Below are 17,390 nucleotides of genomic sequence, written 5' to 3' on the forward strand. Positions count from 1 at the left end.
AACCCAAAACATGGAGCAAATATAGATGTCACCATACAAGACCACAAATCTCTTCAAACAATATTGAGTGAAGAGTTATTTAGAATGTGAGAAAACTTTTACATAGTGAGTTACCAAGGCAGTAAGGAGTAGTTATAAAATTCCTATTTGAACATTTTTCATTTTTCCATTAAAATAATTACATAGATAAAAAAAATAATAAATGTATGAGCACCACCATTAAACTATTTTACATTTAGTGAAAACTCTTATATCTTCGTTAAAAACATATTTTGTTGTTTTCATCCATATTTAAAAGCAACTATGCAAAGATATCTATAAGCATTAGCTCTTTCCATCATTTTCTGTAAGTGGTGGTGCATTATGATGCCATAAAGTTGAAAATAGTGATAAATTTATTTCTTCTTTTCAATGCCTATAATTTTCTCCATGTTCTGTGCATTTAAAAATATTTGACAAAACCTTCACAATGGACCTACATGCTCCTACTCTTTTATAATAAATACTACAGCTATGGTATTGTAATATATGCATATATGTAAAAATTTAATTATAGAACAATTCAGGTTTGTTAGAGAATAGACTAAATATAAGTGTGATGAAATAGAAGACTATACATTATACTAAATAAAGGAGTGTTGAAATAAAATACTATACATCACACCCACTTGTAAGCTCATTTTGGAATTGCAGGAGAAGTAAACATGATATGTCCATTCCGTTGTTTAATTATGTTAAATAAGCCCATAATTGGCAGAAAAAGTCAATTTTCAATTCTTTCATTTTTGGGTCACCTTGACGGATTCAAAAAGCAAGACATAGGTATGCTGTTTCCAGCATCAGCGGCTTCGGCGTCAACAATGTACGAGTTTGTGATTAGGACTCGTTTATGGTGAACCACTAGTGGTAGGTCAATGATTTGGTATGCAGTTGTATTAGCATTGGCACATCTCATTACCTTGGAGATTATTTGGCCCTGCCCCCTCAGTCATGGTCTATTGACTTTGAAACTTTGCTTAGTTTTCATGTATTAGTTTGTGATTACGTCGGTTCATGGGGAAGCACTAGTGGTAGGTCATTGATATTTTGGTATGCAGTTGTATAAGCATTGGCATATCTCATTTCCATGGAGATTATTTGGCCCCGCCCCCTCAGTCATGGTCTATTGACTTTGAAACTTTTGCTTAGTTTACATGTATTAGTTTGTGATTAGGTCAGTTCAAGGGGAACCATTAGTGGTAGGCCAATGTTAATTGGTTTGCAGTTGTATAAGCATTTGCACATTTCATTTCCATGGAGAATATTTGTCCCCGCCCCTTCAGTGATGGTCTATTGACTTTGAAACTTTTGCTTAGTTTACATGTATTAGTTTGTGATTAGATCAGTTTAAGATGAACCGCTAATGTTAAGTAAATGATATTTGGTATGCAAATTTATTGGCATTTGCAAGTCTCGTTTCCATTGAGATTATATAGCCCCACCCCCTTATCATTTTTCATTGACTTTGAAACGTTTACAAAGTTTACAAGTTAATGTTTGTGTTTAGGTTTGTTTAAAGGGAACGACTTATGATAAGTCAATGGTATTTGGTATGCAGTTGTATTAGAATTGGCACATCTCATTTCCATGGAGACTGTTCAGCCATGTCATAGTTCATTGACTTTGAATATTTGCGTAACTAACATGTTAAAGTATTGCTGTTTTAATTTCAACATTTGCATTATCAAATTTACAAAATGGCGAGACATATCTCTGTGTTAACAGTTTATTTAAACAAAATCACTGAGATCTACAATGTTTTGGTTATTGTAAATTTTCTTTACAATTTATGTTGTTTTGAGGTGAAAGTCATATGATCTCACCCCAAAGCCCAAACCCCTATATCATTTGTAATTAAAAACAGACTTTTTTTGGAACACATAATACTACAAATCATAAATTTTTAGTGTATCTTAAACTGACTGAATACTACCTTTGATTTTGCTTAATCTGTTTATTGCAACTCCAAATAAAAGGGGGATTATAGGATGATTAAATAATCCAAGAATAAAAATGCAGTAGTGAACATTGTACCCAAGTACCCTGGTGTTAAAAAAACAAAATTGAACTTTGGGTTCATCGTACAAAGTCTTACATTTAGGAAGATTCAGGAAGCAAGAGACCTAGAAAATTGAGGTCATTTATATAATTAAGATTCGAAGATATATGTTAAATTATTTTCTGTATAGCAAGTTATAAAATTATTAGAACATACATAAAACTTTTTCAGATAAGACAGGTTCAGATTTCTTTGATAATGGTCATAAAATATTCAGTAAGTTAAATTCTGACCAAAGACAGGCATCACTTAAATCTAAATTTCACTTAAATCTTAATTTTAGAATTTTATAAGTACTAGTAACTTGTCAAAAAATCAAGTACATCTATCTTCCTTTGTTAACCTTTTAAAGTAATATCTTTGTATCCAGTTTTGAGGTTTCTGTTTATAACACATTCTTACACACCTTAAAGTCACCACATAATGTATTCACATAGTGGAGACCCACTATATTGACAAAAACAAAATGCTGGGAGTTATATATTATTTTTTATTAGAATAATCAATTGAATCTGCAAAAATAAATGTATAGTCTTAAAGTCGCAAGATATAAAAAAAAGCCCGAAAAAATAAACAGGTACATCTATCCTTCCTTTATTCTTTGATCAAGAAAAGTTGAATATATCCATTGTTAGACTAAAATTGTACAAAAGCATGTATTGTGATGGTTAAATTACCTGACTGGGCAATGATCACAAAATCTTCATATATTTATCACAAAAATTGTTGGACCTTATCCATTCATTCTTGCAGCCTGTAAATTATATACAATCAATAATTGTGTTTTGTTTTGGTTAACATATATAAATGGTCAGTGCTTTTTCATAAACAAATGTACTTTCATAAGTTTTGTCAACTAAAACATGATTTTTTATTATCACATAACAAAAATCAGTGGAAAATGATACAATCATTCTTTGGGGTTTGGGTTAGATGTCTCTGGGTGTTGTCTTCATGGTAAAATACAAGCCTGTTGGCCCCGTCCATTGATAATATAGAAGGACTAGTAAATAAGAAGAATTTCAAGATGTAGGAAGTTTTGTGAAAGTCTGATTTTCTGGCCAGTAAACTAAGTAATTTGTGAAGACATTGTCTAGGTGTCTCTATAATTTGATACTAAAATAAAATAATTACTGAGCCGAATGAATGAGTGTAATATGAATATTTTGCTTGATTTTGTTATAATTTTCTATAATTAATGAATTTCAATAAAGTTTTAATGTATTTTGATTGATTTTACAGCAAGCATCTCCCCATTCTTCAGATATGTTGAATTAATAAATTGTAAGTCCCATTTCAAAAACCGAATGTAGGCATGCATTATTTAAGTGATAGCATAATATACTCTAGAAAATGTCCAAAATACCCAACAAAATCTGCATGCATGCCTAGTTATACAAAATTACTGGACAATCTGTTTTGTTTTATGAGGCACAAACTTTCTTTCTGGTCTCACATGTTCTAGTTTCAATAGATACTGCTTCAAAACTGTCACTTTTGGAAACAATATATTTTCATTTAAGTAATGCCTGTCTATTGATATGAAGACAAGCAGGAAGTGTTTCCAAAATGAAGTAACCTCCCTTAATCTTATTCATTCAGAATTTCTTTCAAAGTTTTAAAATGTTTTATTTTGAACTTTAGATAATGTTATGCATGAAATTTCTCAGTGCCTTTATTTACAAGAGAATATTAAATGTCAGATTGTTATTATATTTTTTTTAACCAGATAATTATCTTGTTTATATATTCATTGGTTTAATGAATGAAGTTATAAATATAATAACAAAATGTCTGGCCATGGTTGTCAAACTTTAATAATATTAAAATCAGATAAAATTAAGTTGACATCACATTTTCTAAGGTAAGGTGACCTGTATATATAACATTAAGTCATTTTAAATAGGAGGGTCAGTAATGACATCATTTTTAATCCTTTTGGAAAATAAATGTTTAGAAATATCATACATGGAATTAAAAATAAGGAGACGTTCGTCTATCAATTGATGTAGAGAAATATTGATGTCCACCCTGCAATAATCTAGTATATTTTTTTTTTTTTTTTTTTACTTTATGGGTCTCTCTCTACAAATGAGTTTAGGAACACCATTCATAATACACAGCTTAGTGATATCAAAAGAAATAACTTTTAACTTGGTTAAAAATTCTTTGTAACGTAATATTTTACTGTTTTCAAAATATTACGTTCGGTAATGAATAAGATGCAAGGGGAGGTCACTCCTTTCATTTCCTGTTTGAATTTTTAACAAATATGAATTTTAAATTTATTGTTGTATAGTAATTCTTATATTTTGAATTATTTGTTGGAATTATTGTAGCTGTAATTAAATAAAAAATAAAATCCTTCTCTATACCCAACATACCTTTTTTCCAGTTGCAGTCCATATTATTGCCTACCCTTTTTTCCAGTGGCAGTCCATATTATTTCCAATCTTTTATATCAATGATTCATGTAGTGAATATGCATGAAATAATTGCCACTGGACACTTAAAGTAAATCAGTGGATCAATGATTTACTGTGCAGAGGTGACCTATATTTGATTTGGTTTCTTTAATTAGTTCTTGTCTTGAATATGCTTAAAATATTTGTCACTGGACATTAAACAGACAAAAATGAGTAAATCAATGAATATAAATAATTAAAGTTGACTTTACTTAATTTTTACTTAGTTTTTTTATTAGAAAAAGTCAGTTCTGGTTCCAACAAATAATTCTGAATATAAGTCATGTAAGTGTTGTATACAATTTTAAATTTTTACTAAAATGTTTTTGAGTCATGTTTGTTAAAGATTTTATGGTTTTCTTTCAAAGTTTAAATGTAGATTTGTCATTAAAACTTTTTGTAGTAATGTGAATATAGATAAAGAATGTATTTATCTACATGAAGAAAAGAAAAACAGGCTAAAAAATTCAACACAAACTCAAAACACATCTCTTAATTCATAACATGTAAAAGTTGAAATAAAGATGTTTATTCATGACAATTGGGAAGATTCATCAAGGTTTGTTCTAGGTAACTAATCGACATTTACTTTTAAAGCTGGGAAAGAAACAAGGACATTTTATAACAGAAAAAAACTTAAATGAAGTTTGGCCTAAGCCACATAAATTTTCTTTCAGTGTCCCATCTGGCTACAAATTTGCGTATGCTGAAATTGTTGGACTTAAGAATATATACTACTGTGGATTCATTATTATTCGTTGGATACCAATTTTCGTGGGTTTCGTGGTTATAGGTTAACCACGAAATTATATGTTCAACGAATGCCAAATTTACTATAGGCTTGTATGCAGACATTGTCAAAAACCACGAAATTAGATATCCACGAACATGTAGGTTTTCCTTAATCCACGAAAATTGGTACCCACGAAAATAAATGAATCCACAGTATATGGTTTTTGTCTAATTGACACAAATCCCTAATCTTTTTTATTCATATTAACTGAATATAAGAACAAACTTATGAAGACATGGTTATTTTCCTAAATATATATGTGCATTCTTTTTCTATAGTTATTCATTTATCAAGACACTATATGTAAATGAAGAAAATAAATGTTGTGTGTATACTGTGTTAGTTGTCTGTCTTTATACTGAAAGGTTCCAAATTTAAAGAGTTTTTGTTTTTCTGTCTTTTCAGTGCAATCAGCCATAACATTATTTCTCCGTAACATGTCCGTAGCTGAGGAACAGACTATTAGTTTTGTTTGTAAAGCCTCTGGAAGTCCAATGCCAAAATTTACATGGTATAGAGACAATAAAAGAATAAAAGCTGTCAATAGACAACGCTATGAAATTAAACCAATGCCACATGGAAGTGTACTCCGAATAGAACCTGTCAAGGCTAGGCGAGATTCAGGAAAATTTACTTGTGAGGCAGAAAATGATTATGGTGGTAAAGTGCAAACTAGTGCATTTTTACACGTATACCCAGTTGACCAAAAAGGTAGGTAACTCTGCAAATTATCTCCTTTTCCTGGAAATAAAATGATATAGACATTATTAACACAAGATGAGTGATATATTTTAGTTTATTAACTTAACTGTATCTTAATTGATTGGAGGTAATGTACACAATTTCCATTAGTTTGTCCATGGTTTATAGCTATCTTTATGCCCCTGCTTTTTAGTGACATATAAGGTAACCCATTTTGTCTTATCCTTTGGTCAACCTGAAATCTAACAGATGTGCATTTTGGGCTGATTTTTGGTTTATTATTACATAATGGTAAGCTGCAGATCAAGTTTGTGATGACATTCTTATCACAGAATTATCTCCCCTGGATCTAGTTGTCACAGAATTATCTCCCTTGGAACTTGTTATCACATAGTTATCTCCCATGGAACTTGTTATCACAGAATTATCTCCCTTGGAACTTAATAGCAGATCACTCTAGTTGACTTCATTTTTAAAGTAGAGTACTGAGCCAAACCTTTTTGTGTATAAAAGTATTTAACATCTTCATCAATTTCATTGATTCTGAGTATTATAAAATTTCTTGAATTGTATAATTATAAAGTAAAATTGCATTAGTGCATGCCTTGTCAATGTTTAATGTTATGTATTATACAATTAATCGTTGACTCATACTTCTTATTTTGATGGTATATTTAAAACAATGAAGGTTACTTGTAGGTTTAAGGGGCACCTGTTAATTGAGGTTAAACAAATACAATTTGATCATTTTAAATAGTAAATCAATATTCCTGCACTGTTTCACTCTACTTAAGTATTAATTTCACATAGTATACCTGCAGGAGAGAGGTAATTATGTATTGAATGCCTTTATTATGAACTATCAGGAGCTATGTAAATGAAGAGAATTACAGCCGTATTGACAATGCTTTACATTTAGGGCAATTTTATCATTCTAGAGTTTCAGACCAGTGAATTGTGTTAAATTTTCAAGTTATTGAACTACATTAGTGCAACAAATGAAAAGAAAAAAAAAGACCTCCTATTTGGCAAGCAGAAAAATTGTGGGAAGCCTCAATTGATAATTTTCCCAACATTTTTTATGCTTTCTTGTTTTCATCTGAAACATGTTTGATAGTAAATTCAGTTTATAATGAGTGCGATTAAAAATCATATTCTCATAAAATATTATTGATTTTAGAAGACGAAAACACATTGCCTAATAGGGTTATATATCTTACATAATCTGTGTCTTTCTATAGCAAATAAGAAAAAAGTTTTTTTTGTGCCTCTCTGACACATACAATTGTCATATGCAGAGGTTTTTCTTTGTTTTGTTGTAGAAAATTCCTTATCCTTTTTATTGTAATTAGAATGAATAAAAATGGATTTCTATTGACAAGGCAACAATTTCGGGGTAAAAATAGACTTTATTTTTTTTTGTAGAATCACAATTATGTTGTCAGATACATGCAGTCTTAAGACATTCAAATTCTTATACAAATAGACTTAAGACATTCTTATTCCAATACAAATGTGTAATTTAGTGGTCGGTTTTTCTGTAAATTCCATCTAAAATCCAACTGAAATTGATTAGACTCAACTAATTATTGATTCAAAGGCTTAGAACAATACATTTATAGAAAACTTTTGTCTCATCCTTAACAGTGCATCTCTGACATTTTGTCTATAGCATTTTAGACTATCCTAGGACCACTTTTAGATATTACATAAAATTCTAAAGAATGAAAAACATTTTGCTGATTTAATGCCCTATCTTGATTATCATCTTATACATGACAGTATTTGGAGAACTTCCTGTAATAATTGTCTTCATTTAGAAAGTTAGGCATGTTTCTTGGAAATTAGATTTCCGTTTTTGTGATGGAATGTCTTTAGGAGGGATTAACTGATGACGATATCCTTTACGATTTGGCAATATCATGAATCCTCGTCATTCGCCCTGTCTTTAAGGATGCAGACGTTTCACACAAAATATGCTTTATGTAGCGTATTACGGGGAAGATGATTCATATTGATTTTATGCAAGAACAAATGTTGCCATGGAAATAGAATTGAGCTTTCTAAAATTGTTTTTACTTCCTTTCATGAATATTTTGGAGGTTTTGGTGAAATTGGTTTTGGATATTGACATCTGAGCTGGTTTCTTTGTCAGAGTAATTGAAATTTAAAATTTGTCGAGGATTTCTGGTGACATTGTCTGTAGAATGTTCACAGGTTTCTTTGAAAAAAATAAAATTTAGTCATTTAATAAAATTTATACAGCTAATATTGAAATTAAATCAAACAGCATTCCATGTCAAGTTGAATCATCCGTCTGATCTGTCTCTTTATTAAGACTTAAATCATGCAAAAATTATGCCAGCTTATAAAGTGCTACCAAATTGTCTCAAAACAAATTTGGAAATGCTATGGCTTTTGGTACACTCTGCAGTAGTAACAAATTAGAAAAATTTATGAAGGAAAAAATCACAAATTTTCTACTTTAAAGAAGGGAGGGGGCACAAAACTGCTCCTTATTTGTCCATGCAATTATTAGGGAAGTAAATGTGTTTTTTAAGGTTGTTCAGGTTAGCAAAATGAATAAATATGTTTGAAAAACTGACTGCAGTGATATGAAAGCACACAGGGGTAAAGCCAAGGACTTTTATGATTATTTCTTAAAGCTTTTTTATAGGACGTTGGAAGCTGCTAGGTTTTACTGTTGTTGTGTGAATTGTTTCCCTTGATTGATATCCTAACGCTAGCCTATGTTATACATTGAGTACAATAGTTTAGTCTTACCTGAATAACAATCAATGATTTTTTTTAAATTGACAGGTGACATTGTTATTCAAGGTATACCATTTCATTGACATATTTGCATATTCAGTGCCTTAACATGATATGTTATTGGGAGAGACCCAAATTAAGTTCACATTCCACTAACTATAAGGACATACCATCTGTAAACAGCTATTTTTCTTATTAAAAGAAAATTTAAAAAAGGTTTAGAAGTGGTCAAAATGTAAATGATTGATAAGTTAAGGGAAAAATTTATATCTATAAAATCATAATATTTTAATATAGTAGCAGGTGGACTTATATATCAAGATATCTTGAAAATTTATAGATTTCTCAAATTGTTATGACACATATTTTTTCAATGACTAGCAAAAATCTTCCATGTTTGTCCCATATCTGTATTCATCCCACAACTTTTAATTGGACTCACCAAAATTTGTATTATATAGATATAGGAAGATGTGGTATGAGTGCCAGTGAGACAACTCTCCATCCAAGTTACAATTTATAAAAGTAAACCATTATAGGTCAAGGTACAGCCTTCAACACGGAGCCTTGGCTCACACCGAACAGTAAGCTATAAAGGGCCCCAAAAAATTACTAGTGTAAAACCATTCAAACGGAAAAACCAACGGTCTAATCCATATTATAGTTTATTTTTATTGAAAGGATTCACAAAATAGGTATTTTGCAATATTTAAAAGATTTAAAGCACACACACACACATACCCCACACCTCTCCCCCCCCCCCCCCCCCCCACCAAAAAGAAAAAAAAAAAACAACAACAACAACAAAAACAAAACTAATTGTGACATTATTGTGGAAAAAAATTTATTTTACCTTGAATACAAAATACAATTAATTTTAAAACTTTCTGATAATGAGCACTCTTTTAGTCGTTTTTGTGTTTTGGGAGAGGGGGAGGGGGCTTTTTAAGACATTTGGTTGTCAATCATATTGTGATGATATTAGCACCTGTAATACATAAAGTCATTATCACGATTACACAGCAGTTCATTCATTCAAGAAAAGTTGACAAGTTTCCAAATACTGAGATGTTGGAGATTGGCTTTAGAAATTATCACATGAATCAGCGATCTTTGAACAAAGAATTTAAAAAACCTTTAATTATTTAAGTATTTATTTATGAATGGGTTTGAGACATAAGATTGTCTAGGATGTGTTTTACCCAGAGTTTAAACCATCGCAGGAGGTGTACTTCAATCAATAAACTGTTAATGTCATATTTTGACAATAATAAAATGATACCTACATTTTTTATAAGCTACTTAGCCTTGCTGAACACCCCCAGCAGTTTACAGCCTCCAAAGTCACTGTACATTTTTGACTCAGTGTTAAGCTACTTGACCTTACTCAACACCCCCAGTAGTTTATGGCCACCAAAGTCACTGTACCCATCTACTCTTATTTGATTTAGGATTTTAACATTTATGGCATTGTTAATAAGATAATACATGTAATTTATTAATATTAAGGTCATTTCAAATTGAAATGTAAAGTAATGTATTATGTAAATACTACTGAAATACACCCTGAAAAGTTAGTGCAGAACCATCTCATCATGAATAGTGTTTTTTCTAAAATGGATAAAAAATTCTTCAGTTATTTTAATATGCTGCAAGTTCTGGAAAATGTTTTGGAGGTTTTGTGATGTTTTTTGAGTTGCCTCCCTTTCATTGTTATATTTGTTTTACTGTATAACATTGTAGGTTGGCAACAAAAAGGTGAGGAGCCAGTTATTATCACTTGTGTAAGGTGTAATGCTTCAGACTGTAATGCAAAATCATAATCTTAAAAAAAATGCTTGCAAATGATGATATACCATGTTAACTAACCCAACAGTCTGGTGAACAATGACCATCTTCATCTCACCTTTCATTTTACACTTACAAACTTGACAGATATGGTACTAGGTTAATGATTTGGTACACCAGAGGCACGTTTGTCTTAAGAAGATTCACCAGCAGGGCTCCAATCAAAACACTGCAAAGTCCAAATAAAGTACAAATGACAAGTCTTTAAAAATCCTTCAGTTATTTCAGATTTTTTTTGCAGTAGGTTTGCTTTTTTACAACATGTAACTAGGTTAAATTTTGTAATTTTTAGACATTTAGAGAACTGATGCAACTTATGTTAATTAAAATTATTTTTTTAAGTTAGAAGAACATTTTTCTGGTAAACTGGAGATAAGCTGATTTGAACTATGTTCTAGCACCCATTACAATTACATTATACATCTAATACTTCATTTATGTATGATTTATATGGTTTCTCCAAATATCTGTTAAGTGATGACAACAAATTTATATCACATTACTTATGATAGATGTATGTTATCATCTAGGGGTAGTCTGTCAACCATGTTCAGGGCTGAGAACATTTTCATACTAGACACATGCTGAGGGAGTATTTCACCCTTTACTTTTAGGACAAGACAATTTGCCACTTGACTATAAGTTACTTATTGATGTAATTATTATTAATTTGTTTAACATTTAGGCGTCAGGACAACGGGAGTTTATTATTGCTACCTTTCTTGTTCATCTTTTTAAGAGTAGATAAATAAAAAGTAGTCTAGGACGAAAATGGATTGTATTTTCCTGACTAACTTGGTGAAGGGTAGATAACTCCATAATATTTCTTCTTGATATAATGTGATCACTCAAAACTGTACACGTAAAGTGTTTATGACAGATGAGACTAGGATTATAGTGAGATTAATTCCCCCTGGAAACATGGCTAATAATATTTAGATTCTGTCATGTGTTGTCACAGTGTTGAAAGGCGACATTTTTTGTTTCCAAAGTTAGGATTCACTTTTCAGAATGAAAATATCCATCATATCATGAGTTAGATAAACCTAGTCAGAAGAGAACTAGAGTTAGATAAACCTAGTCCACAGAGAACTATAATTTGAGGCAGGAGAGGCCTTGTAGTTTCATTCCAACACGCCATTCAAATTTAATTTAATTATTTTTTGTCTCTTCTCGACAAAAGTGTCATATTGTTGCAAAAGTGAGTCTTTTGCTGTTTCTAGTGTCAGTTGCATTAACATTTGTTAAAGCTTGGGATTAGGTCAGTAAGAAATCAATAATATTTAGGATGAAGGTGTATTAGCATTGACTCATCTCTTGCCTTGAAACCTAGAATGCTTAATTAGAACTAACACCATATTAATAGTATTACAACACTAAATTAAGCATTAAGTACATATGTTTGTTTCTTGCCTCCTGGCAGAAAAATAAAGGTTAGGAAGGTAGATAAAATAATCTTATTAAAGTATTTTACATAGACTATATAGGAAAACGTTATGGACTGGAACAGTTCTTATAAAAAAAATATCTGAACTTTCAAAGTGCTAAACCAAAATTGTCCATAAAATGTTTTAGAATAGGTAGGGAGGCAGGAAACAAAATTACATTTTATATGGCCTTAATAGTAACAACACTAATACAGCAATATTTACAGGTAACCCGAACTGGAAAAAAATGTATAAAGGTAAAAATACATGCTTAAAGCTGTGCTATCCTAATTCCTTACGATTTGTAGCCATTTTGTTGTAAACAAGAGGAGAAATACATTATTGCTTCATGCATTGTTGATATTGTTACCAGACCATCCCCCTTACACCTAAACAGAAAGATGAGATTATAGTGAAAGATTTGTTTAGTTCATATTTCTTACATCAAGTCCTTTTAAATAGATTTGATAAACATTTTGATACATTTTAAAGGAGAGTGGTACAATTGTGAGTTTTGTTGGCTCTGCTTTTAAGTTAATGCAAAATTTATGATAACATAAGTTTAATATTGTAATTGGAGTGAGTTAATACTGAAAAACTGTTGAAGATAATTTGAAGATAATATCAAATTTATCTCTGAACAATCTCATCTTTCTTTTACAATAGATGTTAAAATTTAATGCAAAAAAGAAGTTAGCTTATATTCCTTTGTAATGTAAATTATCTACCTGTTCAAAATTCTTATAGCAAAAGACTTGATGGTTTTTAGAACATTTATATATATTTACTGATTCTGAATTTAAAAAAATAAAGCTTTCGAAATATCTTTGAATGTAGGTTCTCTTTACTCATCAAATCTTTTGTTACGTATACTATTTTATGTTGTAATTTGTTTTTCAATGACCAAAGATAGATAACTCTTGTTGTTTTTATTTCCTAGTTGAAAAGATTATTTTCTTTTCTTACTTTTTTCCTTCAATATTTTTTGACTGGTTGCTGATTCTTCTTAGCAGAACCAGTGCTGTTTGGATTTGGATTTTCACATTGATATTATTTTTTACCAGAAGAGGTACTGTTTTCATGTTTGAACGAAATAAAATAATAAAGAATTGAGACTTAGTTTGCTATCTGGACTTGACAGTTCATTCAATATGACTAACGAAAAGAAACATGAAGATTATGTACCAATTGAATTACTGTCTACAATTGTATAACATCACAAGAATTATTTTTTTCCTTTATGATAATGAATTGGTTCAAAGAAAATTTAGATTCTTGAGAAATTAGGATTGAGAAAAATGATATTCTCAATTAAAGAAAAACAATATTCTTTCCATTCCAGATATACCACAAGGCTATCCAAGAATAACAGTTAACCCTAAACTTAAATCTATTGAGAAAGGAAGGAATGCAATCATGAAGTGTGAAGCTGAGGCTCCAGGAATCTATAATCAAGAACCCATCCAAATAGAATGGTTTAAAGATAAAATTCCTGTAGACCTAACTGATCCAAGGTTAACAAAAGTTGACCCAGGTAAAGATAAAGTTCAGCAGAGCTCACTGATCCAAGATTAATTTAAGTTGACCTAGGTAAAGATAAAGTTCAGCAGAGCTCACTGATCCAAGATTAACTTAAGTTGACCTAGGTAAAGATAGAGTTCAGCAGAGCTCAGTGATCCAAGATTAACTTAAGTTGGCCTAGGTAAAGATAAAGTTCAGCAGAGCTCAGTGATCCAAGATTAACTTAAGTTGACCTAGGTAGTGATCAAATCTAGTAGGTCTCACTGATCTAATTGACACACACACACACACCCTGAACAGTAAAGTCATGGCAAAACTTGATGTCATATGAACGAAAACTCTTGAGCTGAAGTTTATTCCATTTTTGTAAGCTTCAAATTTGGATAATATCTCACAGAAATAGAGATTTGAGGTGTTTTCAATCTGTAGAGTTATCGGTCTTGCAAGCAGTAAAATAAAAATGGTAAATTCCAGGGTTATAAATTTGAAGAAAAAATTCAAAATATGTCAATATTCTTGGAGAAATAAGTTGTCAATGGAAACTGAAAGGAGTGGAACATAAGGAATTCACCAGTTCACCTATTGCGGGATCTCAATTGCAAACAGGTTTCTGTTTTATTTTGACTTTTTGATACTGAACACATATATACTATCAGAAGTCATATTTATATTGGTAGTTAAAAACATTAAAATCACCATTGTTAAAAGTTGAAATGACGATTTTGTGTGAAAATTAGGTGACGGCTGAAAAGAGTTAAATTATATAGTCAAAATATAAAAAAGAAGATGTGGTATGATTGCCAATGAGACAACTCTCCACAAGAGACCTAATGACACAGAAATTAACAACTATAGGTCACCGTACGGCCTTCAACAATGAGCATAGCCCATACCGCACAGTCAGCTGTAAAAGGCCCCAAAATGACAATAAAACAATTCAAACAAGAAACTAAAGGCCTAATTTATGTACAAAAAAGGAACGAAAAACAAATATGTAACACATAAACAAACGACAAAAAAATGTTTGGGCGGATCTGAAAGTGACTGATATGGGCCGGTGACCACTGAAACTAGCTGACCTTTAAGGCAGGTTTGACTGAATTAGGATTATACACATTTTTCTAGAGGATATTGATGAGTAAACTAGGCAGCTGACTCACAAACCTCTAGAAAAAATGTGTTTAATCCTAATTCGATAATGATTTAAGCGTTCGGCTAAATGCACAATTTGTCAAAACCACGACATTAAATATTCACAAAAAAACATTTTTTCCTTAATTCATGAAAATAGATGAATTCACACTTAGTAATAAGAATCTTTAATATTTCTACAGGGTATCTACAGATTCATAATAGTATGGAATCTGATCATGGTCGATACGAATGTGTGGCTTCTAACAGTAAAGGGGTAGCCTATTCATTTGCTGCGATGCTGTATGTGAAAGGTAAGTAACTGTTTAAAAATGTATAATAATATGTGTGGCATTCTTTTTACCATGCAAACTGCATACATTTCACAATGACATTTTTCTGCAAATGTGCTGCAATGTAAGGTATCCTTCCCAGGCACAGAGGGTAGTGTAGAATTTTCCCTGCATTGCTATATGCAAAAGACAATAGTGGATAAACATGTTTAACACTGCTTTAGATGTAGCAAATGAACTTGATACTTAGTTAATGGTGTGTTTTTCACTTTTTTCAGTTTAAAAATTGTTGTATTATATTCAAAGGGAGATAATTCAACTTTATCTGGAATAAAAATTACAATGTAGTGATCACAATGTAGAAAGGCTGTCTGTTTTTTCCTGTAATTCAATCAATATGTCTACCAGGAATCTCATTTTTATCAGTTCTTTTAATAATTAACATTTATTGAGGAACAGAATGCTTAACTTTGAATTGTACACTTATTGTAATTAGACAACTATTTGAAGAAAAAAAATTTGAGTTGCAACTTGTCAGTTTGAGCTCTTGACATCACTTTAACCTGTCATTTTGGTCCTCCATGACTTTTTATAAATCTCTACACTCACTTGGCCATGTGAAGGCAAATATAATAATAATGATCCATAGGGTGTTTAGGTTCAAATTTGTTCCTAGTTTTACTTCAAACTAAATATCATTGCTGTCATAGCTAAGGGTAAAGCATAGAAAATGAAAATTTTTAACATCTCTATGTAAATTTAGAGTTTTATATTTGTTTTATTATTTGTAATATATATACTGGGAATATTGTTCCAGTTTTAGTTTTATTTTGGTTGACCTAATCTGGGCCAAATTATTTACATTTGACTTAGAAAGTGAAAGAATCATTAAAAGTACATTTTTCTTCTCCATTTTGATCAGTTTAGAAAATAATAAGCTGATATTTGGGTTTTAATTGTGTAATGAGTAGTTAAAGATAAATAAATATAATTTTTTGTTTTGCCTGTTTCGTTATTATACGTATAGATGTTTATTTAGACTGCCATGATGTATCCAAGAGTGCTGAAAGTGGCATTTAATGCCATTCATCAATTTTTCAATCAATTTAGGAGCAAAACAGTCTAGTAAACATAACTAAGTATATTACTTCCTGGTTAAACAATTTCTCACTATATTATGTAAAAGTCAAAATAACAATATAATGAAATATTCTGAAGAACTCTAGATTTGATGGAGTCTGATGCAAAATTATTACATTGAATATATTACCTTCTGTTTCATTATATTTTCTCAGGTTTTAATACAAACAATATTTATGACACTAAATGTTAAAACTTAAAGATCTAATTACCAAGACTTTTAATGTTGATTTAACTTGATATTTGATGGATAAAAACACATTTCTTCAAATTAATAAAACATATGTTATAAAGAACAAGTCTCTTTATATATTTTCACAGAATATGTTTCATCATGTCTCTGCATTACATGGAACTGTAGATTTGGTCATGTGTTAAATCTTCTTTGAAGGAAAATGTAAACATTGCCTTGTATTTAAGTTAACTGACTGTGTAATTGGTAAAACATTCATAAACATAATTAATGACTATTACTTAAACAGTTTTTTGTGAACTCTGACTTGAGAATTAGTAAGAATTTGCTGACACATTCTATCAGCTAGTCGATGTTGAAAGGAATTTTAATTCATCATAACTTATATTGGAACATTAAAGTTAAAACTTCAATATAAAATTGAGAATGGAAATGGGGAATATGTCAAAGAGCAGACAACAGCCGAATGCAGCGAGAAAATCCAGCACCCGGAGGTGGTCCTCAGCTGGCCCCTAAATAAAATTGTGTGCTAGTTCAGTGAAAATGGACGTCACACTAAACTCCAAAACATATAAATGAACTAAAATTAAAAAACATACAAGACTAACAAAGGCCATATGCATGATTTTTATACATTTTTTGTCCATACAAGAATAAGGTGATGAGGTATATATGATTGCCAATTAGACAACTATCCACCAGAGATTAAAGTAGTGACTGTACAGCCTTCAACAATGAGCAAAACCTATACTGTATAGTAAAGCTATATAAGGCCCCAGGGTGACAAAATTTAAAACAATTCAAACAAGAAATCCAACATTTACTTTTTAACGAGTTCGCCATTATTGAACATGCCAAATTTTGTTGCCATAAAGGAATAGTGATTGTTGTATAAAGACAATATTTCAAGTGTCACAAATTCTCAGGTTGAGTGTAGCAGATTCACAAAAAGCAATAAGGTCAAGAATAGTCCAACTAAAACACTTGAAAACAAGATGAAGGTTTTT

General features: G+C 30.7%; 1 protein-coding gene across 4 annotated transcripts in view; it reads left to right on the forward strand.

The window, feature by feature from the left end:
• Positions 1-17,390, forward strand: part of LOC127727252 (tyrosine-protein phosphatase Lar-like) — a 151,786-nt gene that overhangs the window by 54,068 nt on the left and 80,328 nt on the right. For 2 of the 4 annotated variants that reach the window (XM_052234738.1, XM_052234739.1), the window contains 4 exons: positions 5,762-6,067; positions 12,333-12,362; positions 13,448-13,639; positions 14,961-15,071. In XM_052234738.1, the coding sequence (XP_052090698.1) occupies positions 5,762-6,067; positions 12,333-12,362; positions 13,448-13,639; positions 14,961-15,071 (639 nt within the window). Of the gene's footprint in view, positions 1-5,761; positions 6,068-10,573; positions 10,589-12,332; positions 12,363-13,447; positions 13,640-14,960; positions 15,072-17,390 lie in introns of all 4 variants that reach the window. The other 2 variants (XM_052234741.1, XM_052234742.1) reach the window with 2 other exon arrangements.

This window comes from Mytilus californianus, unplaced genomic scaffold, assembly GCF_021869535.1.
Source record: "Mytilus californianus isolate M0D057914Y unplaced genomic scaffold, xbMytCali1.0.p SCAF_19, whole genome shotgun sequence".
Classification (NCBI taxonomy): Eukaryota; Metazoa; Mollusca; class Bivalvia; order Mytilida; family Mytilidae; genus Mytilus; species Mytilus californianus.